Source organism: Carassius gibelio, chromosome A5 (genome assembly GCF_023724105.1).
Source record: "Carassius gibelio isolate Cgi1373 ecotype wild population from Czech Republic chromosome A5, carGib1.2-hapl.c, whole genome shotgun sequence".
Taxonomy (NCBI): Eukaryota; Metazoa; Chordata; class Actinopteri; order Cypriniformes; family Cyprinidae; genus Carassius; species Carassius gibelio.
The window spans coordinates 13,999,396-14,025,325 of NC_068375.1; the positions used below are offsets into that span (position 1 = coordinate 13,999,396).

The 25,930-nt window shown below is 35.9% G+C and overlaps 1 protein-coding gene across 2 annotated transcripts in view; it reads left to right on the forward strand.

The window, feature by feature from the left end:
- Positions 1-25,930, forward strand: part of LOC127995565 (transmembrane protein 132E) — a 328,811-nt gene that overhangs the window by 271,399 nt on the left and 31,482 nt on the right. For both annotated transcript variants that reach the window (XM_052591884.1, XM_052591885.1), the window contains 2 exons: positions 18,881-19,018; positions 24,150-24,342. In XM_052591884.1, the coding sequence (XP_052447844.1) occupies positions 18,881-19,018; positions 24,150-24,342 (331 nt within the window). The remainder of the gene's footprint in view (positions 1-18,880; positions 19,019-24,149; positions 24,343-25,930) is intronic.

The following is a 25,930-nucleotide window of genomic DNA, read 5'->3' on the forward strand; positions in this document are numbered from 1 at the left end:
TGCCTGTGACATAAATTAAATTTGCAATTAAAAGGGCATACAGGAAATGTTATGATCATTGATTCAGCGTATCATGTTGCAGCGTACTGATAAAATCTAATCACACCAATTTAAGGTGGAGAGCTTAGAGGAATATATATTTTTTCAGCTTTTCATTTTTGTAATTGTAATGCATAGAAATATTCAGTCTTTATTTGAATGACGTGACACATTTGATGAAAACATGAAAAAGAATTTGCAGTTTATTTCACATTTTGTTTACAAGTTAAATATTATTAAAGGAGAACTGGGAACTGTGCAATGTGGGAAAGTGTGTTGCAGGCTGCAGGATGTTACGCAACACAAACGTCTTTAGTTACCAATGCTATTGTGGAAATGTCTGTCATGATTCATTTATTCCATGAGCTAATAGTCAAATAACAGGATCAAATGTTAAAATGAGTACTTGGTTGGTTATGTGATGTCAAAATGTGACCGTCATATGAGGTTGACCGTGTATATTAAGATCATGTACATGATTTAATTACTACCTATGTGACTTGAATCTTCTTAAAATGTAAGTAGAACTTATTAATAGACATGCCGTTTATTTCTGCATGGGATTAAACTTTTTTTAATAGGGAAAAACATGAATAATATGGTGAACAATAATGTGATATCACATTATCACCTTGGCTCACAAAACTTACACACTTGACCTGAACCTATGCTGTTAACATAGAAGCATTCACAAAGAAATGGTTAGAATAACAACTGGAAGCATATGACTGTTGCCCTAGATATGGCTGTCTGCTCACTTTAATATATTTACGCCAATAGATGAACACACAGTGCTGCTGATCTCTGCTTCCCTGAGGCATGGCAAGTGCTCCTTTAAATATATTTTTGTCAGTGCAATGGTACTGTAAATAGACATTATAAAATATATATTTTTCCTCATTTCTTTGTAACTTTGCCTGCCAAAATGGTTATATGCCAAGTACAGACCCCTGGGGCATTCCCCCTTATCTTTCCTCATTTCAGTGCCAAAGGATTCACCTGTTGAATATAGTGAAAGAAAAGCGCAGTGATCCGAGGTGATTTTTGCACATAGTGTTATTCCAGGCTTTCCTGCTGAAGGTGTTATACACTTTGAAGAAAAGAATCCAAATTTTCCAGCATTTTTTGACACTTCAACCCTGTGGTTGGTTTTAAAGTGTGACATTTAGACAAGAATATAATGTTTGTTTGTTTGTTTTTTTTTGTTTTTTTTTTTTGTTTCGTAGTAAATGAGCACACTTAGTATTTCTAAGTATCGACATATATGCATTTCCTGCAATTTTTGGCCCTAGGGTTAATTCTATATTTTTTTTATTAAAAACTTTTAACCAGACTTTAAATCTTAAAATCCACCATAAAGGATTTTAGTTTTATATTCTAAACAATGAAATAATCAAACAAATACATACATGTGCAGTACATATACGGTATGTCAGTATATACGATATATATATATATATATATATATATATATATATATATATATATATATATATATATATATATATATATATATATATAATAAATGCGTAAGCATTTCAGTTGATTTATTTATTTTGTACAATGATGTAATTGTAATTGTAGAATTATTTAAGAATAAATATTTTATATGTGTTTTAATTATAATTTAATGATTTGTAATGTAATTGTGTGTCTATATTTATATATATTAATGATTTCCACATCTATTCTTTTACTAGAGCTAGTATAGAACCACTGGTTTGCCGTGAGTGTTGTGGGTAGGTCTTGGTCAGACATGGCTCGCTTCTGTTTCAGCAGACTCTCTATCATGAAATAGTTGCTATTCCACCTTGTTCTCACACCTTGATGAAGGCATTTTGGTTCCATGTTCATATCGAGCTGGATATCTTGCAGTGGGTCTCCCACCTGCAACGGCATCACTCATGCTGCATTGTAAGAGAAGTCCCTCATTTAAAACAAGCTGCATTTTTATGAGTAATGCAGCCTAAACTGCACACTCCCATGATGTCCATTGCTCTTTTTCATGTTGCTGGAATTGTCTCTAAGAATAACGTAGACTTTGCGGAGCATAAGGGGCTCCACGTGGTTTATTAGGAGTCTGAAGCCCTTGTGCCTGAAGCACATGCTGCACCCAGGACAGCCACGCAGTGCGAAAGCCTTCAAGAGCCAACGTATCCATAAACTTTTTTTTAACGCCTTGCAGAAATTTGATGTCAGATAGTCCAATTGTCACCGATATCCAATCCAGAATTTTATTCAATATCGATGCCAATTCCCGATACAAATATTAGATCAGAGTATCCCTATATGAAAATAGTATTTATAATTGAGTTGGCCATTTTATTCTAAACATGTTACAAATGATATTTCCACCTATTGTTGGTTCAGAAAAAAAATGCAAATACTTGAAGAAACACTGATTGCTGTTTGTTTGTGTGTGTGTGTGTGTGTCTTTATGTGTTTCGTAAAATGTATTCTGACTTCATATATGAACCTTGCAGTTATTATTTTCTCTTCATGCGGTTTGCAGTGGTAGACATGTTTGTACATCTCTGCAGTCTGTCTCTGCCAACAAGCCCTGCTGATAATTTTTTCCTTAGTATACTTGTTTTATTTTGGTGCTTTCTCTCTTTCACTGTCTTGGATGATACAACAGACCTCACAACTAGCATGAAGCCTATGACAGTTCTAACTGCCGACTGTGTGTGTGTGTGTGTGTGTGTGAAGCACTCGCTTCTCCATGGCTGGGTGCCACATCAACTGAGGCCACTCCGTGAGGCTGGTTTAAATGAGAGGGAGAATCTTAGTGTGGCCTTGTTATGGGGTGCCTCCCAGCCAACTGGGCCACATTGGCTTTTACCGCTGGCCTCCGCTCGTCTTTAATGGCTGTTTAGTGATTCGTCCCTCACTGTGTCCTTTTCCTAAGAGGGCCACTTTCTTTTTTAAATAAAGTCTTTTGAGGCCAAAGAGCTTGAAGTTGTGCTTTAGGAAGAGAAATCAAAACTCATTATTTATGCAGGACTTCAGGGTGCTCACAGAATGGAGGGGAAAGAGTTGCCACTTTGTCATAATCACATTAGTCTATTCTCTTGTCTAACTTCTCATACTGTAGATGCCGATCAAAAAGTGCTACCGTGTAATTATTTTGATGTTATTTTGATGTTGATCTGTTGTCAGCCAATCTGTCTGTCTGTCTGTCTGTCTGTCTAGTTTTATATTTATTTTTCGTTCTAGCTTGTTATCTGTCTGTCTGTCTAGCTATCTACTTGTATATATATATATATATATATATATATATATATATCTATGAAATCTATCTATGACTTATGTCTTTGACTGATAGCTCGCTGCTTAGCTACCTAGTTATATGATCTAGCTAATTCTGATTTGTCATCCCACACAAAGGGGTATAATAGAAACATTTGAGAAAAAAGATGCATGGAAAGCTGTGTCAGAAATTGTTTGTATTCAGGGTGAGCTTGATTCATGCATTGATGAGCATTAATCTTATTCATGATGGATTATATTATGCACTGCTGTAATTTATATACAAATACTTTTTTTCACCAGAATGTAAATTTTAGTGTCAAATAAACATTTTCAAATAAGAGTGACATATTAGTTTTACTATCTCGTTTGGGATCAGAAATTCACATGCTCAATAGCATTATAGTATCCAGCAGTATGAACGATTACTACGAACAACAAAACAGCCACTCGACAATCTCCAGAGATAAGATCCCTCTCCGTGTGAATGCACTTTAAGACTAACAGGTCTACATTTTCTCTGAAATCACAACTCCATTTAGGTTGAACTTTTCCCAAACAGTAGGTAAGCCAAGCTCAACTGGTCCGCCTCTATCAACCCCATGAATAGGTTTCTGGACCCAAACCCTGTTTAGAGTGAGCAAGTAAGCTGATGGGAAAAGACAGGCTTTGCCTCAGGAAAACAGCTTCTCGTTGGCCTTGTGCTCCCTCTCTCTTGATGGATGGCCCTCATAGGTCTTAGTCTCACAGAGTGCTGGGTGAGAGTGGACGCTTGGGGTGAGCCTCATTATGGTGGTCTCACACTTACAGGGAGGGGTGTGTTGGAGTGTGTGTGTAAACGAGAAACAGAAGTGGTAGATGTGAAGTGCAGGAATGACCTTACTTTGTACACTTGGCAAAATATGCATGCAGGTGCAAATGTTAAGTCTCAGGCTATGGCTCCTACTGTATTTTTTGCTGCTCAGGACTGCAGCTGTTTTATTGTGTACACTTATGTTCCTTGCATCCGCACCTGAGCTTTTGTTTCAGATGCACAATGGAGCCTTCTTTATAGCATTACCATCTTTTGCAAATGGTATTAGTTTTGTTCGGTTTTAAAGTCATAACTTTTAACTTGTAGATTATAAAATTCACCCACCCCAATGTAAAAGTAATTATCTTTTTTGATTATTTACCTCTGGCTTAATTAATGTACTCAATTCTTCTGAAATACTTCTGGAGTAAAAATAAACCCAGCTGGCCAGCATTTAGAATCGTATTTTGTTAATTAAAAAGGTCTTTAAGATCTAGCTTTGAAAAATTGAGTGAAATCAATTCCCTTTAAAGTGGCATAAATTATATTATAAATTATCTGGGTGCATGGCATCATTTGTCTCTATGGAAACCTATGGCTTGGCACATTTGCTTCTACATTACAAAATCATTAGATTAATTTTATATAACGTGGGGAAATGATTGAACAGCTGAAGGTGCCAATGTTATTCGAGCCTCACCATTTTCATTCTGTAAGACAGAAGAATGCATCCTCTTGAAAATCAAACTTTGCTATCATAAAAATATTTTTTAAAGTTTAAGGCTGTTTTCACACCTTAGTTTTTTATGCAGCCGTATTGTTTTGGAGTCTTAAAGCCAATCACTTGCTCAATATCAACATCAGGATCCATATTGCATGAGCATTATTATTTTTTTGTGGTGGAGAACAATGACTGACAGAAATTACTATATCTCTCCCATGTTTTTTTTGTCAATTGTCTTCCAGATGATTCATCTACTTTTTCATAATTTCTTCTTTTTTGTGTGTCCGTCTTCAAGTAATATTCCGGATTTATGCTCCGCAGACTGTTTATTACTTCTGAACATATTCAGACTTGTATAGTTAATACCACTGAAGCAACAACATTAGGTTTCATGAACTATAAAACAGCAACCTCTGAGCAATAAAATGTTCCTTTAAGCATACACAACGTCTGCATGAGTTGAAATAACAGTGGTGCAGAGTCATCACTGCATCATCGCTGTGGGCTGATTAGACAAGAGTTACCTAAAAAAACAGATACATAAGCAGGGACAGCAGCAGTGAGGAGAATGTTTGTGTATATGTATGTGGGTGTGCATGCATTTGTGCACATTTCCAATGTGTTTGTGCATCCATACGTGAAAGCAAAAGAGAGGAGGGACAAAGTGAGGAGACAGGAACTGATGCACAACGGGTTTAAGCAGTGCCAGGGGAAGAAGATTAGGATAGAGGTCACCATGAGGACAGCTCAGTATATTAAACAGAAGAACGGGCATGTGTGAGTGAGCCTAAGATCAAAGAGAGCAGTAGTCTTTGAGCCTGCTCAATTACATTCTTGTTTTGATTCTATGTATAATTTTTCTTTCTTTGTGGCATATTTTCCTGAACGAACAAAACAAAGCATTATTTAAATGAAGAAACCATGACCTAAAGTGACAACTCAGCCCTGAATATAGTTTCAGATAACAGTGGATGTTTTGTGTGTATGTGTGTGTGTGTGTGTTTGTGTATTTTTATGCTTATGAGAACAATTTAGCTGCCTATTTACTTTTTGAAATCATTTACAAGTCTCCCATGTGCTCGAAGTCTAGGTCATTTGAATTGCACTATTGAGCTTGGGTGATAATGTAGGCAATGTGAGTTTGCATCCGGCTTGCAACACACCCTCCCCTTCATTATTTTATTAGCTATCACTTTCTTTACTGTACCTATGAATAAAAGTGGAAAAAGGCCAAAATGTTTTCTCTAATAGACTTCCTTCCTTTCGCACAGAGTGGAGGAATGTGGATTGAAGATTCCATTAAATCCATCTGTGGAAAGCAACATCTGATGCTAATAGAAATTCATGGTTTTGCACACTACATTTATGACATGGCATCAAAATGGAGATCTGACTCTGGCCTGACTGTAGTCATCGTGACCTGATTAAAGAGGTCAAGGACCTTGTGAATTGATAGAACTGTGCTTTATAGAGCCTCTGTAGCAACAGACCTCCTGCTGGACAATTAGGTTTACTGCACCACAATAAATACAGAAAGAAGGACCAGATGTCCCCGCTTCTCCCAGGACAGTCATGTACATTAGATGCTTTTCAGATGTCCCAGCTTATTTGAAATACGGAACATGTATCCAGGAAAACGGGACATCTGGTTGTCCTAGGAGAACAAACAGAAAACGACTCCCCAATGTAACACACATTACTTCAACTAGAGTGGCCCACTCGTAGATCTATCTTAACAAGAAATGATTAAGTAGACTCCATCATAAACCTGGCCCCCAAAGAGCCTGTAACACTTCAGGCATTGGAACTGGTGAAAGATAAATGCAAAGAGCCTTCCCAAGCACCTTTATTAAGAAAGAAATACTTGATTATTGAGATGAGGCAACAGCAAAGCCTACTGAAAGTTTCATAGAGCATCTGTGCTGTAAGAAGTGATTTATTTAAGAGGAAAAGCATGTACGAGTGAGAAATACAAGAGAAAGTGTGGGAGAGCTGGAAGGAAGAAAGAGATTGGGCAATGGTGGGTGGTGAAAGATAGTGGTCTGAATGTAATAACTATTGATGTGTGGTATGAAGTGGAATGGAAAGAGAGACCAAGAGTGAAAGATATGCCTGCTCTCACAGTCGAGATGTGCCGATTTGTTGCATTTGTCATGAGGAGTTAATGAGAAAAGGCTCTTGTGTTGGTGCTGTATGAACACACACCTCAGCTGGTTTGACATCCTGTTATAGAGGTCTGAATAGTTTGGCAAGCGATGAGTGGTGGAGAAATATGAATGTATTATCACATGCAAACATATGTACAGTTTCAGTTAAACGTATTATACTCTTAAACCAACTGTAACAGGCAAGTGAGATGGGTCAATAAAAAACGAAAAAATCTGTTCTGTCACGTTACACCTAGAGAAGGAGTGAGGAGACGCTAGAGAATTCTTCAAATATTGCATTTAATCATCAACAGGCATACACTGGAACTAAAAAGACATTTTTAACAGCAGACAGAGAACTCAACACAGGGAACATTATTTAAACACATGACAAAAATGGGACACACCTGGGAACAAATGAACTAATTAATGACACACAGCTGGAACCAAATGAACTAAACGGGGAACACCTGGAACTAATATAAATGAGGACAGGAAACATGACCAAATAAGGAAAACCCGGAACAAGCATGTGACTGGTTCATACATATGAATATTTGAATATAACTTCTATGAGGATCATCGTGTCTGAATAAACCAATTAAAATTAAATTGTGCATTTCGCAACACTTTAAAATTGAAATGTTCGATGAGCGGCGCTAAAAGTTCAACGCTATCTCACGACCAATTCGTACTCATTTTACGAGGTGGCTTATTCGTACGAATTTGTACTACCTCATTCGTACGATTTTATACAACCCCAGTGTCAGTTAGGTTTAGGGGCAGGGTTAGGTGTAAGTCATTCGTACAAATTCATACGAATTGTGAAAATCGTAAAATATGTACGAATTGCCATGAGATCGGGTTGAAAAGTTGGTGCTCTATAATAGTAATGTGCCACCTACAATCAAATCTAATCAATAGTGTTAACAAAGGCAAACTTGAGATATAAACACATTTGCTGAGGCCATCATGTCATTTTAGCTTACTTAACTAAGTCTTTGAGTTCCTTCAGCGTTACATGTGTTTCAAATGCAATGCTCTACCAAGTGAGCTACAGAACAAGTTTAGTATGTTAGAAAAGCCATATATATGGAGCTGGTTATGTGATATATAAATATAGTAGTTTATATATGCTTTATGGTAAAACTTTTTGCAAGGAAATGCAAAAATGTGTCTTTAATAATGACTAATCATTATTTGTGTGAAAAGGAAACAAAAGTTGTTGGTGTTTCACTGCCAGTTACTTGTTCATTTCAGCTAAAATGCTTATTAATATTTGCATGACAATGTTGTAAAATGTCCTATAGTGTGATTCCCCCCAAAAAACATAATGATATTAATAAGTCTGGATTTTAGTTATATATATATATATATATATATATATATATATATATATATATATATATATATATATATATATATATATATATATATATATAATGATGGTTTAAGGAAATATATTACTGTTTTAAATGGTTACATTAGTATTTACATTTACACCTTTCTTGAAAATGGTATAAAAGTTTTGTCTTTTGAACTAGATTATTTAAATACTGCCCCCCCACTCCTTCTTTATTAAGAACACTGGTATTCTTCACTGTCCCAGATAAGGTTTTGCTTCACATAAGTGGTCAATAAATGGTTCTCAGAAGTCAAAAGCCTCTCTTTCACTCTTTTTTTTTCATCTGTCCTGTTACACTGTCGACTGTTTTATTGTCTTGGACACTGCTTCAGTTTTGAAAAGAAATGGGAAGAGGGTGAATGGAAAGGAGAGAGATATTGGTATTTTGCTGCATTTGTCATGAGTTAATTAGAAAAGGCTCTTGTGCTAGTTTTGTCACCTCACCATATAGGCTTGATCCATTTGAAAGGCTCAAATGGCAGTGAGATGTATGTGGTTTTTCCTGTGTAGTCCTTGCCGGAATCACATTTTAAAATTCACGATACACTTTTATCCATTCCTTACACCTTTATTTTCCTCTCTCTCTCTCAGACAGTCTTTCCAAGCTTCCCAGCAAACCCCTGTGGCAAACATTGCTGCAAATTTGCCAAGTTCACATGCAAATTAGATTTGGGCAAACAGTTTGCCTCAAATGGATTTCACATTAACAATTGGTTTACCTTAAACATTTTTGCAAGGTCACATGCTCATAATCCTTTTTTTTTTGTGTGTGTGTGTCTATTGTAATTATGAGAGAAAAGGTTTTGTTTCATAAAGTGGTCAATACAGGGCTCTCAAAAGCCTCTCTTTCCATCACTCTCATTCTCGGTTGTCTGTTGCTTTTTCATCTGTCCTGTTAAAGTCTTGGATATCCGATTGTTTTTTACACCGATTCAGTGTTGAAAAGCAAATGATATTTGGTTGATCTTCAGAAGCACTCGGCCTGACATTTATCCTCCCATCAAATGAATTTATGGCAGTCTCTCTGTTTTGAAAGTGAGGCCAGAGAAAGAGAGAAATGAGAGATGAAAGTGGGATTCTTGTGAAAATGTTTGCAAGTGTAGATGAAAAATCCTTTAGAACTCGAACGAAGCTCAGATCTGATTAGTACTTAATCTCAGTGTGCATTCTCCTGTGGTTTCCACTGGCTTCAGATCCGTCCCTGCATGCCATGCATCCAGACAGGCTGATTCTGTGACTGTTGGTGATCTTTCCTTCTCATGGAATGAGTCTAAAAAACTGGGGTTGTGTCCTACCACATGTACTTCTACGCAAAACGTGAGTACATGTTTCATAATATATATAGGGTGACCAGTCCCTGTTTTAACTTCTAACTACAGTTTTCTATTACTTTATTTATTTGTTTGTTTGTTTGTTTGTTTTTCAATAGATGACATTGCAGGAATGGAAAGTGTTTAATTGCTGATGCAAGTTACTGATACTTTCCATGTCTTTCAGCAAACCAGCTTGCAGTATATTTGGTTGCCATACCAATAACATGCTTGCTGCTGCTCCCTGCAGTTCTCTCAGTGCAAACAGCATTAGCATGGAAGCCAAGCTGAGGAAATGCCCAAACTAAAAGCTTTGGGAGCACTTTATAATAATTATACAGTAACAAAGCACTTACAAATCATTGGCAAACTATTTGTTTATAGTTAATTCATAGTTTATAAACTGTTGTCTACATTGTTAATACATCAATATGCTTTGTATGATAGTGATTTCATTAATTATTTAATTATTACGGTTTAATTAGTTCATTTGTAAATAATCCATAAAACAATTGTTGTTAATGGTTATTAGGAGTAAATAGTTTGCACATTCGAATATGCCACAAATAAAAAACACAAAACTCAAGGCAATAACTTACCTTTATTATACATTAATATCAATTTATAATATAAATTGATATTTTAACTATAAGATAATAATTAGCAAGTGATTTATAACTGCTTTATTACTGTATACTTGTTATAAAGTGTTATCAAGACTTTGGATATTTGTTAAGTATATTTCATTGTTCGTTGCAGATGAAGGTTATGTATATGAATATCCCACAAATATTTCACTTTGACTTCCTGTGTGTCCCACTGTCATGCCAAATCCTAACCGGATTATGTGTTAGATTTTGAATTGTGTAAGAAATGATTTGTAGATATAGGCCTGGTCTAGACTAAGCCAGGACTAGGCAAAAGTTCAGTTAGGACATTTAAAGGGTTAGTTCATTCAATAATCAAAATTATGTCATTAATAACTCACCCTCATGTCATTCAAAACCATGAGACCTCCGTTCATCTTCGGAACACAGTTTAAGATATTTTAGATTTAGTCTGAGAGCTCTCAGTCCCTCCATTGAAACTGTGTGCACGGTATACTGTCCATGACCAGAAAGGTTAGAAAATCAAAGTAGTCCATATGAAATCACTCAAACAGTACACTGACTGAACTGCTGTGAAGAGAGAACTGAAGATGAACACCGAGCCGAGCCAAATAATGACATGTTCATGAGTCAAGAACCTGTTGCATTGGTTTTCGGATCACCAGTAGTTCTTTCGGACAGTTCGATTCAACAAATCGGTTGAAGAAAACGGTTCACCGGTTCTTCTGCGCTCAACGTAATGTCGTCGTTGGCGATGATTGCCCTTGATTCAAGCCTTCTGTTTACCTGGGCTCACAAAATGAGCACAGAATCAGTTCAGAATCAATCTCCAAAAGAATCAATTTGGTTCAGACGCTTTGTGTGTCGGTCTGCTTCACGCTGAATCACACATGCACAATATCATCAGCTCCTCGGTTCTCGAATCGGACACGTCTGACGGAAACGTGAACGAGTCAATGTTTTGTTCATTATCTGGCTCAGTGTTCATCTTCAGTTCTCTCTTCACAGCAGTTCAGTCAGTGTACTGTTTGAGTTCATGAATTACTCCGGGTTATTGGTTTGTTTTAACTCAGAGGGAGTGTCAGCCACATTAAAAAAAAGTTAACAGCTAAAGTCATTTGTGGATTAATGCGTATTAGAGAAGTGAACAGTTTAAAACGATTCAGTTCGATTTGGTGAACTGGTTCAAGAAGATTCGGTTACATCGAATGATTCATTCACGAACAACATATCATAATCTGCTTTGTTTTGAACTCGTTCAAAACAGACACGGAAGAGAAGACAATGCTGAATAAAGTCGTAGTTTTTGCTATTTTTGGACCAAAATGTATTTTCGATGCTTCAAAATATTCTAACTGACCCTCTGATGTCACATGGACTACTTTGATTATGTTTTTCTCACCTTTCTGGACATGGACACTATACCGTACACACAGCTTCAATGGAGGGACTGAGAGCTCTCGCACTAAATCTAAAATATCTTAAACTGTGTTCCGAAGATAAAAGGAGGTCTCACTGGTTTGGAACGATATGAGGGTGAGTTATTAATTACATAATTTTGATTATTAACTTACCCTTTAAGTAATTATTAACGTGCCTCAGAAAAAACTTACTCAAGGGCACCTCAGTCGTGGTATTGACGTGGTAATGGGACGGTAATGGTAATGGTTCATGTTGGTTTTCTACAAACCGGAAGGTTGGTGGTTCAATCCCCGGCTCCACCTGACCAACTGTCGAGGTGTCCTTGAGCAAGACTCCTAACCCCAGCTGCTCCCGATGAGCTGGATGGCGCCTTGAATGGCTGACACCGCAGTTGGTGTATGAATGGATGTGTGAATGGGTGAATGTGAGGCAAATTGTAAAGCTTTGGATGGCCGTGTGGTCTGTAGAAAGGGCTAAATAAATGCAGTCCATTTGCCGGCCTGAGAAAAAACTACTGGTGTGCATTTTGAGACAAAACTGAGGCACATTCAGTGCAAATTTCTTTCAGTTAAAAAAAGCTCAGACTAGCTCAGTCTTACACTTTAGTCTGGGACTAGGCTTAAGCCTTGTCTGTGAAACTGGGGGATAGGGTTCAGTAATGTAATATTTAAGATATAGTTTAAAATTTCAAGCATATGTTGATGGTAAAGATTATGAAAAAGTTGAATAATAATATCAAATGAGAAGTTCAGTCAGCCAAGAGAATCTCTGTGTGATCCAAGAAGAATAGGATGGTAAGATTTGAGACATTTATAAAATTGCTATGCAAGCTTCAGCCTTTCAATCATTGGCACTTCATTGGCAATATTATTATTTTCAGGTAATTATTTTAAACTGAATTTAATGGAATTTATTATTTATATTCTTCTTCTTCTTATTATTATTATTATTATTTTTATTATCATCATAGCTGTATAGACTAGTTGCATCGACTGTGCAAACAGTTGAATGAACTATATGGTCTTCCCTTTGAAGAAGGACGTTTATTTCCTACACTTAAAATGTATATATTAATCGTACATGAAGTGACGTCTCTCAGTTTTGAAGTGGCCAATGAAATGTCAGCTGCCTGACGAGAGGTGCTGAGGGTATGAGGGTGATTTTCCTGTTCTTTGCAGCAGTTGGCAGGACTGAGTTCCGCTTGCCTTATCAAATAAATTGGAGAGCTGCTTTCTTTTCCCCCTTTTGCCTCGGCAGAAAAGGTTTTGGCTCACCCGAGGGTCTTCCGCTCATGTCTGCTACTGATGGGAAAACTACTTAGAATAATTGTGTTCCAGGCAGGAGGATTGCAAACCACTGCATGGCTCTCGCTCGCTCTGTTCTACACTGTTGCTCAGTCTCTCTCTCTCTCTCTCTCCCGCTCTCTCTCTCTCTCTTTGGTTCCTTTATTGTTCTGGCTCATTCTCTTCATTTCTTGGTCCTTCTCTCTGAGAACATTGAGAACACAGGATCTTCCCAGCTTTCAGCAGGAGGAGAGGAGAGGGGCTGGTTGAGTCTCTGCTTCACCCCGTATCAAAGCTTATTATGTTATATCATGGTGACATGAATGATTTATTATTTTGATTAGAATGGCCAGAGTTCAATCATTTTTATAATATTATACATATATATATATATTTTGCATTAGGACATTACTTTCATGGCAATTAAGTACAAATCCCACCTTGGAATAATGTGAAATCAATAAACATGTATTATATTAATTATAAAGTAACTATGCATTAGGGTATTGTTTGTTGTACTATAGTACATTTAATTTATGCAGATAATAATATTCTATTTTCATGTATTTTAAAGTATAATTTATTCCTGTGGCAAAGCTGAATTTTTATCAAACGTTGTTTTATCATTCAGAAATCCATCAGAAAGCATTTATTTGAGACAATTTATTTTTTTTGTAACAATGTATTTGTAGTGTGTGTGTACTTAATTTTATATATATAATTTTTCTTCTTAATGACTGACCCCAAGCTTTTTAATGGTATTGTGGACCATGTGAACCACTTTGCTCTGAATATTTGACTTTCCTCCGTTGATGAATTGTCATCTTTGTGCAAATCCATGCTGGCAGGTTCAGCCTTGTCTCACTCCGTTCTAAATCTTCTTCTGAAGTGACAGAGAAATCATTCCCTTCCTCTCGGTAACCTCTTTCTGTCTCTCTCTCACATTGTCATTTTTCATTGTGCTTAGTTTAATAGCATTTTGAATAGTGGCAGATCTTAGTACTCTGATTTGTGCAAATCTGCCTTTTATAGATCCTTCCTAGTCAATAGTACGAAAGAGATCACACACAGAGAATGAGTCGGATCATTTAAGCTATTGATGGTTGTGTCAAATGGCCAGTCTGATGAGCACAGTCAGATGAATTCAGTCTTATATGCGGGAGTATGTGAATAAGCATATTAGCTAGCTATAACAGAAATACATAGGAAATAGATGGATAAATAGATTTACACCTAGACAAACTCAAAAGTATTGCATGTTTAAGAAGGTGAAATGTAGTTGCTAGTATTTTTATAATGGTGAGCTAGTGAGCATATGGAACACTTTTTATGGAACAGATGTAATGTGGCGCTAAATGGAAAGCAGAACTTGTATACATGCAATAATATGGTCTAAAAAAATGACTGATCCAAGACACAGTTGGCCAGTTTTAGGTAGATAGAACTAATGCTGTTTGACATGGATGTGGTCTTGATTTTTTTGCAGTTCACAATAGTGATAAAAATGCAACTTGATCTGTAGATGTTGGTGTATTTAAGAAATGATTATTGTCTGTTTGAATGAGGAAGGTTTTTCACATATATGTGCCACTTGAAGATGTCATCTTAATATTTAAAGGAAACGGTTCTAGTGACATGCATTAATCTTTGTGTGTTGTGACTTCATTGTGTTTGCCTGCAGACCTCCAGCGATCATTTATTCATGTCAAGTGGCCCTTTCTCTAGTGGAACTAATGGAAAGCCCCAGTTCTACAAATGGGTGGAAAAAAATATTTTCCGGCCAGATTTAGACATTGAAGAGAGGGGCAGTTTTTTGCAGTAATACAGAGAAAGAGGGAGTGAGTGCCTAATGCCTTAGAGACATGCATCTGGTGACATTTCTCATCCTGCTTGTTTATGGTTTTTTTTTATGGTAATTTTTATGGTAAGAGACTACAGGGAAGGCTAGAGTTATTCATCACTGCTTGTGTTTTCCACTGCTGCTATAGGCAACTTTGCTGTCTGGTCATTGTTCTAGACAGAGAAAGTCAAATCATAGTTTCCAGTGCAGTGAACACATCCTAGATCAGCCCTATAAACGTATGTGTTTTTTTTTTTTTTTTTATGTACAGACTGTACAGATTTCTCTTGAAACATCGCACAGCGGACACTTGGAGTTCTTTGAAGGGTGTAATGCCTGCTGTTTCATACTGCATGTGCACATTTGATATATGATATATTGCCACTTTTTTGGATTTGAATAATAAAATGGCAGTGAAGTACTTTCAAGACTATTGTGGCAGATAGTTTTGTCTCTGGTTTTATAACATTTGCATATTGTGTCTCCATGTGATTTGTTTAAAAATACTTGAAATATAAACAGCATACGTGTCTGTTCAAAATTTGTTTTTGAAAAAAGTTGTTTAAGGCCAGCAAGGCTGTATTTTTTTTTATGAAAATAACAGTAAGACATAGTGGAATGTAATATTGTGAAATATCATTACAGTTTAAAATAGCTGTTTTCATATTTTAACATTTCTTATATTTATGTGAAGGCAAAGCTGAATTTTCAGCATCATTACTCCAGTATTCAGTGTCACATGATCCTTCAGAAATCATTCTAATATGCTGATTTTCTGCTCAAGAATAATTTATTGGGGTCGTGGGCCTAGTGGTTAGAGAGTTTGACTCCTCACCGTAGGGATGTGGGTTTGAATCTCAGGCCGGCAATACCACGACTGAGGTGCCCTTGAGTAAGACACCGAACCCCCAAATGCTCCTCGGGCGCCGCAGCAGAAATGGCTGCCCACTGCTCCGGCTGTGTGTACACAGTGTGTGTGTGTTCACTGGTGTGTGTGTGTGTGCACTTTGGATAAGGAGCACAAATTCTGAGTATGGGTCACCATACATGGCTGAATGTCACGTCACTTTACACTTTTCTTATTATTATCAATATTGAAAACAGTTGTGTTTTTATGGAAACCATGAGAGATTCATGCAATGCTTTAACACATTAAGACTTGGAATATGTGTATTAAATAATACATATTATAAAAAATAAATAAATAAATAAAATAAAATAAATAAAGTCCATTCACTTAATAATGGCCTTATGGAAGGGAAGATACTTGTTGCTCACATTCATTTGTAAAATTGTACCGTACATTTTTGTTTGTTTGTTTGTTTTAAGAGCAGGCACTGTGGTAACTTGCTTTTGTGTGTATTGACATATGCACTAAACATACTTTCAAGTGCTGATTCATTTCTTTGAAAAAGTTCCAGCTATTGAAATTTAGTAGCAAATGGCCTGAAGACGTAAGACATTTGTTAAATTTGACGGTTGAGTGTGGATTACTGCTAATTAATGTGGACAATGTAAGGCTTTTAAGATAAAATAATTGAGCGCTATGCTTAATAAATTGAATAATCTAATTGTTGCATGGTACTCTCTATCATCACACAAAAAGGATGAGGTTGCCTGCCAGTCATCTACATTTCCAGCTCTTTGCTGTGTAATGTGAAGAGCTACATCCCAAATATTTTATTATCACTTTTATCTATATGATATTGTGTTTGATTTGAAAACAAGTAAGGCTTTGCTGTCAGATCTGCTTTTTTACTTATATTAATATTTATAAAAGTGCATGATCATGAATACTGTGCTTGATGGAGGATCTGAGGGGGTGAGATAAGGTTCTGTTGACTGAGTTGATCAAATGGGTAACTGTTGCTTCTGTTATTGGTCATGGTCTGTTCCTCAAAGCAGATCCCGCTTTTTATCAGGTAAGTGCAATTCGAAGCAGCAGTTCAAAGAGAAAGGGACTGAGTTTTTGAGGATAACTTGTCTGAGGTTAATCCTGGAGATGGTTTCTGCTATCAATGAATGTTCCGTCATGTTGTGAGTGTTTGGTCAAGCATTTACTGAGGTTCCTATAAGCTTCTAAATCACTGTATAACAGCTGTCTTCCAGAAGTTTCTTGTAAAGTTCTTAGCTAGTTCTTAAATGAAATATATGTAAGGCAATGTGTTACAGCGATTTTATCATGGTTAAGGGAATTGCAACACAGCCTGTTGATATTAAACCGTATTATAAAACACCAGTATTCAAATAATTGCATTAATGAAAAATAATATAATAACCACAGTAAACAATTATTTTGCTAAGCGATAGAGTGAGTAAGCCTCATTAACTATATTCATTAATTAGCTTTAGGCTGTTTAACGTTCTAATTGTTTGTAGCGGCCCATTAATAGACAAAACAAAGTTGGTAAATTATTTACATAGAATCAGTATTTAATTCCAAAATTGCTTACATTCCACAAAAATTACAAAGAAACTGCAAGTGACACTTAGTTAAATTTTGAAGTAGATAATAATTAAGTTTTTATAATGTTTTCTCGTAAAATGCCATCTCGTAAAATGAAAACGTTCAAAAATCTTACATAATATTGTATAGGCATTAATATAGAATTAATCTGATGTGCAGTGATAACGGTTTATATGTACAGCTGCTTCAAATTTGGCTCATCCAATTGTATTATTTTACCAGCATGATTAATAATGTGAGATACATGATGTAATTCTAAACTTTTTTTTTTCTTTTCGTTTGATATAAAACTAATTAACACTGATGAAATCGTAATCTCCCTATTTTAATGGTTTCTAAATTCTCTCTCTCTCTGTCTCTTTTCTGGTTTCGCTTTTTTCTTTCTCATCTTGTTTATTCATCATCTCACGTCTTGCATGTGTGCTGTGAAATATCTCCATAGCATTGCACCATTGCACCTGTATGACTCTTTGGTGCAGCCAGACCTCAAAGCGGTTGATTTTCACTGGTGCTCTAGGTAGATATCAGAGAATAGGAACTGAGATAGTGCTCAGTAATCCAGAGGCTAAAACATGCATGATTTAACATGTCTTGTGTCACTCCATTCATTCAAGGTGTTAAGCAGTAATTGTATGCTCACAGAACAGCAGCAGCTTCCATCTATTGAAACATAAGCTGCTGGAAACCCAGCACAACTCTGCTGTTTGAAGTTATGGCTTCTCTGAGAGTGCGGGGGTGTGTTCCACAGGGATTTTATCATCGGAATCTGGTTTCGGATCAGAGAAAAGGCTGATGTTTTTGAATTTTAATGGACAGAGGGGAAATGTATGATGAGTATGAGCTTTAGTGTGCATAAATTGGTGTGCAGAAGATGCATTTTTAGATGTACGGTCTCAGAGGTCATAATGAAGGTGCAAAAGCCATGTGTGATATAGGAAATAGGATTCGTTTTGCAGCACAGATTTATAGTCCCTCTATAAATTAATTTTTAAAGGGGTGAATTTATATAACATCAATCCTGCAAGCACTGGACATTTTTATCTTTTGTTGTTGTTGGTTGTTTGTTTAATTGTTTTATTTAATCGTGTTGTGTTTTATTATTTTCAATTTGATTTCGTCTTCTACTGTTTTTTGTTTTGTGTTGTGTTGTGTTGTGTTGTGTTGTGTTGTTTTGTTTTGCTGTCAGACCATGCACATTGGTTTGTGTATTTCGGTAGCAAAATTAAACATTTAAGGCCTGTTCACACCCACACATGATTTGTCTGCTCAGACCAATGGAGAGAAAAAAAGTTACAATTATGGAATGTAAACGTTTATGCCAGAACAGAAGCATCAACACATGTTACTTTAAATTAAAATGTTTATTTTTCTTATATTTCACACTGAGCATTTCTCTTAGTGTGAACAGGCCTTTAGGAATGTGTGGCATAGCATTTAAAACTTGTTATATGATATTCAAGATATTGAAGGGTTAAAACTGAGTCTTTGGGTATTCTATTGTGTCTGTTATTTTCTGAACACTTAAATGCATAACTATCTTGTTAGACTCCAGCCATATATTTTTCTTTAAACCTCTCTGTGTCTCCTTCACAGGGTTAAAGCAAAGAAAGGTGTGAACCTTCTTAGCACTAAGTCGAGGAGTAACCAGTGGAAGGTTGAATGGGATGTGCAGTCCGGAGCCAAACACTCCATTGCAACCGTGGAAGCCAGTAAGATCAAAGGAGTCCCTGGGTAAGTCAGCTTCCCACTTTTTGTACACTGATCTAGGAACAGCTTCCCAGATGGGAAACTAAGCAGTGTGTAGTGAATGGCAATCTGGTTGCAGATCAGCAATAAAAAGAGAATCTAAACTTTCATGTTTGAATCATAGTATTCACCCACTCAAACATCTGCTAGTTAATCCAAATAACATTCAGCTAAAAAGAATGTCGTCTGTTCAGATAAGGCCTTTGTTTAAGGATGTTAATGTCTAATTGGAGAGGCTTAGATTCAATGAAACATTTGTACTCATATTAATTAGTACTTCCTGTGTGTTCTTTCATGCTAAATTATTATTGCAGGGCTTTATGACAGAACCAGCTCATTAAAGTCTGAATTCAAAAATTGAGAATTGAACAGGATTCCTATTGTAACCATAAAATAAAATATTAAAGTCAACCTGAACTGATCTGTGTGTGTGTGTGTGTGTGTGTGTGTGTGACAAGTTCATGTCACTCACCTCCAACCTTACAATTTGTCTCTATGCATGCTACCAGGAAAATTGTACATTTACAGGAATACCTCCTGCCCTTCCTGGCAGACAGTATATTCTGACAGCTGCCACAGTATGCATGTTTCATCAGTTTTATATACATATATATGCTTCATTTATTTGATAGAAAATACAGTAAAAACAGTAAAATTATGACTTCAGAAATATACAAATATGGACATACAACATCTACAAATGGAAGTACTGACGTACAGCTTTAGCAATATAAAGATCTTTTTGAATCCTTTATATTTAAAATATTTTTTTTTCTATTATACAGATATTTTACATTTCAGATGCTGTCAATACAATAATGTAACAATAATTTCAGTGTTTCTGCAAATCTGAAAAAAAAAAAAACATATCATAACAGCTGTCACCACCTTGATACAGTGTGGTTACAAAAAAATACAATAAAAAATAAAAAGCACATGCTTTTTTAAATTGTCATTATATATATATATATATATATTAGACATCAAAGTACAAAACACATCTCTCATTTCCCAACCAATTTATTGTACTGTCTGACACAGAAATGACTCCTTTTATATGGAATTTAAGTGGCAAAGTTTGAAAGTTTGGCCATAAAAACATATCACAGTTGATTTATGTGCAGCACATTTCAACAGTCTCTGACATGTTGTCAAGTGCCATACCATACTATAGTGGGATGTTGCTTGGTATTTTTAATGCGAGTTTAAACAGCTTCGGACATTTCACCACAACTAACAAAATGTACTCCTTGTTTTTAAGACTATTTCACAATTTAGCTCATCTTTTAGTTTTTTTTTTTTTTAAATATATGTCTAGATGTGGCTGGTGGCTTTTCGTATCACAACAAAAATAATGCCTGTATGAGCTTGTTTGTCTGGGAAGATTAATAATTTTTAGTAAGTTGATGCCATTTGCTCATATGGATTTTCTGTTAACGTGGCTCATTCTGTCCACAGACTGCAGCTCTCTTCTTAGACTTGCAAATTTCTTTGCATACGCTGCCCATATTCTTTCACCATCTATCTTTTCTAACGGTTTTAATGAGTGACTCCACTGCTAGGAGCAAACATTGCGCATATGGTTTAGGGCTGGCCTTGGAGGCAAAGCCAGCGTTATTTGTCAAGCCTCATCATTCCATTAGTGAATTTTCAATTAGAGATTTAGTTTCTGGCACAGTCACACCAATACTTTTCTCCTTATGTTTCTCCACTCTAGAGTTAAGCAAGCCTAAAATGACTCTAAATGCAGGGCGTTTTGAAAGCTGCCTCCTGTTCTGGCAGTGGTTTAATGACTGATTGTTAGCTAAACTCTTCTTTGGCCTCCTCTCCTGTTGTGCTGGACAATCAATTCTCAGCAATGGCTAAATAATAAAGGCAATATTAACTTTGTTAATGCAGTGTCCAATGAATGGACATCAAGAAAGCAAACACGTTTGATACAGATTGATCCCCATCCGCCTTAAAAAATTTCCATCCAAACAAAAGGAAAAGTAATACAACTTTTATTAGGAAAGCCACACTTAATGTCTTTGTAGTTTTAATTGGCTACATCGATTGAAAATTATCCAATTAGTGACAAAACAGTATCTCCTCACATAGGGGCTTTGCAAACCATATAGCTGACCAATGTAGTATACTAGTGTAGTGTAGTGTGTGCTGGACTGCTAAACAACCAGCACTTGATTTCTAGCACAGAATGCAAACAGGATGTGAAAATGCATTGCAGTTGCCTCAGAAATGTAGATACTTAATCCTCACTTAAAATGTATGTAAATCATTGCCATACATATCAAAATATGAAACATGCACGCATTGTTTTTTAGGGGACATCAGAAGTAAAATTCACTTTTATATAATGTAAAAAAATCACTTTTACATTGTCTTAGCAGTGTGCAGACACAACCACCCTATAATGATAAAATTCCCCAAAAAACTAGACAGACTCAATAATCAAGCCGTTTTGATTTTATGAGCAATATGACATGGGTCACTGTGAACAGAGCTCTTTTTGACAAGGTGAAAAGGCTGTTGTTTTAAACTGAGGAACTTTAAACAAAGTATGTTGCAGATATTTAATGAAGACCCTAATGAATCATACCACTTTGGGCATCCAAACTCCCCTTTAATAGACAGAAATAACACATATATTTTGCTAACTTAAGGATTTTTTTTTTTTTATGCATTTATTTTCTTATTCTAAGCAAGGGTGCATTTATCAAAAATGCCAAACAGACATTACTCCAGTCTCCAGTGTCACATGATCCTCCAGAAATCTTCCTAATATGCTGATTTGCATTCATTTGAAATCTTTTTTAACTTTAATTATTTTACTGTCATTTTTTATTTTGATATGGCTTATAAAGTATCTAAATATGTTTTGAGGACACTGTAAGACTGTAAAAAAAAGGTTCAATTCAATTTAACATTTTCATTATTTTAATTATTTAGATTAATTTCATGCCATATATAAAACTATAATAAGCTATGATTTTCCTTATTCCCCACAAGAAGTTGTTGTTGATTTTGCAGCTCTGACACATTAATTACCCCCCACAGATAACATTTTGATATCCCTGCAGCATTTCTCCACAAGCGCACGCACTCCCAGCAAGGGAATTTATTTTTGGGCCGCTCTCTCTCAGCTTGTTATCAGCACATCTACCTGTAGAACAGGAGTCTCAGATAAAGGAAATAATCCTTGATGAGTGTGCATGAGATCAATAGACAGAGCTCATTTAGCCTGTCACTATCCATTACGGAGGTTTCCTGCAAAGGCTCTGAAGATACTATTTGCCAGGCACAGTTGCCGTCGCTTTTCATGTCGCCAATTTAGTTCCAGTATGTTGCTGAACTGTTGTGCTCAGCTGTTTTTATAATTGTGTTTGTGTTCATTTCACCAGTGCGATTGAAATCAAAGACTATGTGCAGAATTTTTGCTTTTATATTAAAGGTGTCGGTACTTTTTCCTATGTTGCAATAATGATAATAATAATAATTAGGGCCGGGACTCGATTAAAAAAATTATTCTAATTAATTAGAGGCTTTGTAATTAATGCATTTTAATCGCATATAAATATTTGACCTGAGAACAGTGAGAAGTAATTTTTTTCACATGGATTTATAGTATACCATTGAATAATGACTGAATACATAAGCTTAAGCAACAAAATATTGTTTATTTATGTTCAACCAAGTCTAGCAGACCAGTGCAATTTTTGCCATGAAGTTTAGCAATAGCATATTTACAAACAATTTAAAAATAGTACATTTCAGAAATTCAGGAAGCTTATAGGTGCTGGAACCTTCTGTAAAGTGTTTTTTTTTTTTTTTTTAAGTAAAGAACAGTACTGTCAATTACATTCAGAACATTGGAAACACTGACTATTAGAAAACATCTCTCTGTTGCTTCAGAGGCCATAACATACTAAGTCCAACTCTCAATAACCTTGGCCAAAACAATAAAGAGTTCAACATAAACTGTTGCACCAACAAAATAATACATAGTTCAACATAAAGTGTAAAGTCCACGCTAGCTGCTATATGTTTTGTGTTGAGGTGATACTTGAGGCTCGATGTGCTGTTGCGGTGATATGCGAACGCTAGTTGGTGCTCCAGTATAATCGGTCCCACCGAAACTCATCCAGTGAGAAACGTTCCGCGGTGCAAAAATAAGTTATTAAAAATGCGGGAATTTTTTTTTCTGTAATTAATTAATCTTCGTTAACGCGTTATTTTTTTGTAATTAATTAATCTCAATTAACGCGTTAAAGTCCCGGCCCTAATAATAATACATTTTATTTATACAGTACTTTTCCCTATCCCAGCTTAATATGCTAAGACAACTATAAGCCATTTATAGGTGGATTCACCTGAAAAGTAACAACACTTCTCAGTGACCTATGAAACATTGCTCTGTTTGTTAGTAAAGCCCAGCTCACCTATATTGGTTGGCTCAACTAAAAGAGAGAGTTTGGGGCAGGAATTCCTGTTTGTCCAAAAAATGGAGGACACGGAAAACGTTCCGAAAAATCTGTTTGAAAACAGGTTTGGTGGCCATAGAAATTACACCTTAGAAGTTTTGTTTCATGCTATTTGAAAGACGTCCAATATTCCCACCAAAGATGCATTTATTTGATAGTTATACAGGTAAAACAATAATATTGAGAATATCTTCACACATATCTAATGTCTATGCAATAATAATGCTGTTTGTACATGTAGATGTTATTTTGGTCGTATATATAATTTATATACACATACAGTATGCTTCGCTCAGTCTCGTGTTTGCGATTGTTTTGTTAGATTTGTAATTTGTAAATCCATTTTTAGCCTTTGTAATCCAGTCGCAAACAACAGATGGGTCTTGCCCGGCCCTCTGATTGGTTAATTTGCTGATTTTTTTCAATATATAATACCTACTACATGACAGATCATCTGTTTTTGTTGATGGCCAGCATGTTAAACCATTTAAGATTTAAATATATACCTAACCCTAATTAGACTCTTCTAAATGAGCTTAATGGATAAATCTGGTGGATAACCGGTATTTTTAACATCCTTGTTTTTGATCAATTTAGTGTGCTCACTGTCACATGATCTTCTTGAATCTCTTCAGGGACATGGCTGCCAGTATCGAAATTATGCAGCTAGACTTTGAGATGGAGAACTTCACCAGCCAATCAGTCACCAGAAGAATCAACTGGAATATTGATTACCGGGGCCAGAATCCAGCCTCGGATGCAGAGAAGGTGGTCACAGAGCTGACGGTGGTGCAGAAGGACATTCAAGCCATCATTCCACTTTCAATGGTAAGAAGGTCTTCCTGTCTCTCACCTAGGGTCATAGAGTTTGAGAAATGAGATTGAACTTTGTCTATTTTAAATGTAACTGAACTTGTCAAATCAGTAGATCACAACAATAAGCGCCCAGTTTTTCAGCAGCCTTGGTTCTGGAATTATTTAATCCTTTCATTTTTTTTAATGACTTCTTAATGAACAGTTTAAGCCATAAGTCACAAAATGTTTCTCAACACAATTAATTAGACTTTTTTTAAAAACGTACTTTGTAATAATTAAAATGAAAGTTTTAAAACTACCCTTATTTGACAATTGATCATTTCTATTACATTTAAAATTAATATATTAAATATATTTAGAACTGTATTATTAAATTATATTAAATATCCTGACATGTAATTTTGTCATCACATATGTGCAATTAAAAAAAGATGTAAATGGCATACACGTTTCAATAGAAATTAAAGTATATTTTAAAGTATATTTTTACATTATCCTTTAAGATAAGTCAGGAAAAAGACTGATGCTCTATTTTCACTGTTGGGTATTTTTAAGGTAATAGGTCTCTGGAAGGTGCTAGAAATGCTTTCTCATACCTAATCACTACATAAGCACAAAACTGCATTATTCACCAATCAGAATTAATATATAATTTTAGCATTCAATAATGTCCTTACAGCCAACTTGGACATCTTTGCACCCATAAAAACACGTAATGTTTCATTTGCACAGTCAGCCCCCTGGTATAATGGTGACTTGCGTATATCACTCTGGTTTAAATGTGTTCCACCAGGCATGGAAAGATTGCTTGTCAAACTACAGAGTAGCCATTGAAACTGCAAGATCTGCCTATTTCTCAAACATTATTGATAATAATCAAAGCAATCCCAGGAAGCTCTTTCATACAATTAACAGTCTGCTTAAAGCAGATGGTGTCAGTTCTATGACTTTATCTGACGGGCTGTGTAATGAGTTTCTCAAATCTTTCAGTGAAAAAATTTACAATATTCGCACAAATATCCATTCCTTGCAGTCTGCAGATCTACCAGTTAATACTCCTAGGTTCTCTGGCATTCCTTTATCCAAATTTACTTTATTACAACCTGAGATGCTCTTCAACCAGGTTTCTGGTATGAAAGCTACCACTTGCATACTTGATCCCATGCCTGGTAGCCTGTTTAAATCCTGTTTTGGTCCTTTATGTCCCTCAGTTCTTGCTATAATAAATTACTCTTTGTCAACTGGGGAGGTGCCAGCAGCACTTAAAACTGCTGCGGTTACACCCGTTTTAAAAAAGCAAAACCCTGATGTGAAAAATCTGTCAAATTATCGCCCAATCTCAAATCTATAATTTCTGTCTAAAATCTTGGAGGGTGTGGTTGCAGCTCAATTAAACAAACACTTAATTGAAAATAAACTATTTGAGCAACATCAATCAGGTTTTCGAAAAATTACACAGCACTGAGACTGCGTTGGTGAAAGTCGCTAATGACTTACTAATTGCCTCCGACTCCGGCTCCACGTCCATTTTCATTCTCTTGGATCTCAGTTCAGCCTTCGACACTATTGACCATGCCCTACTACTTAATCACCTCGAACA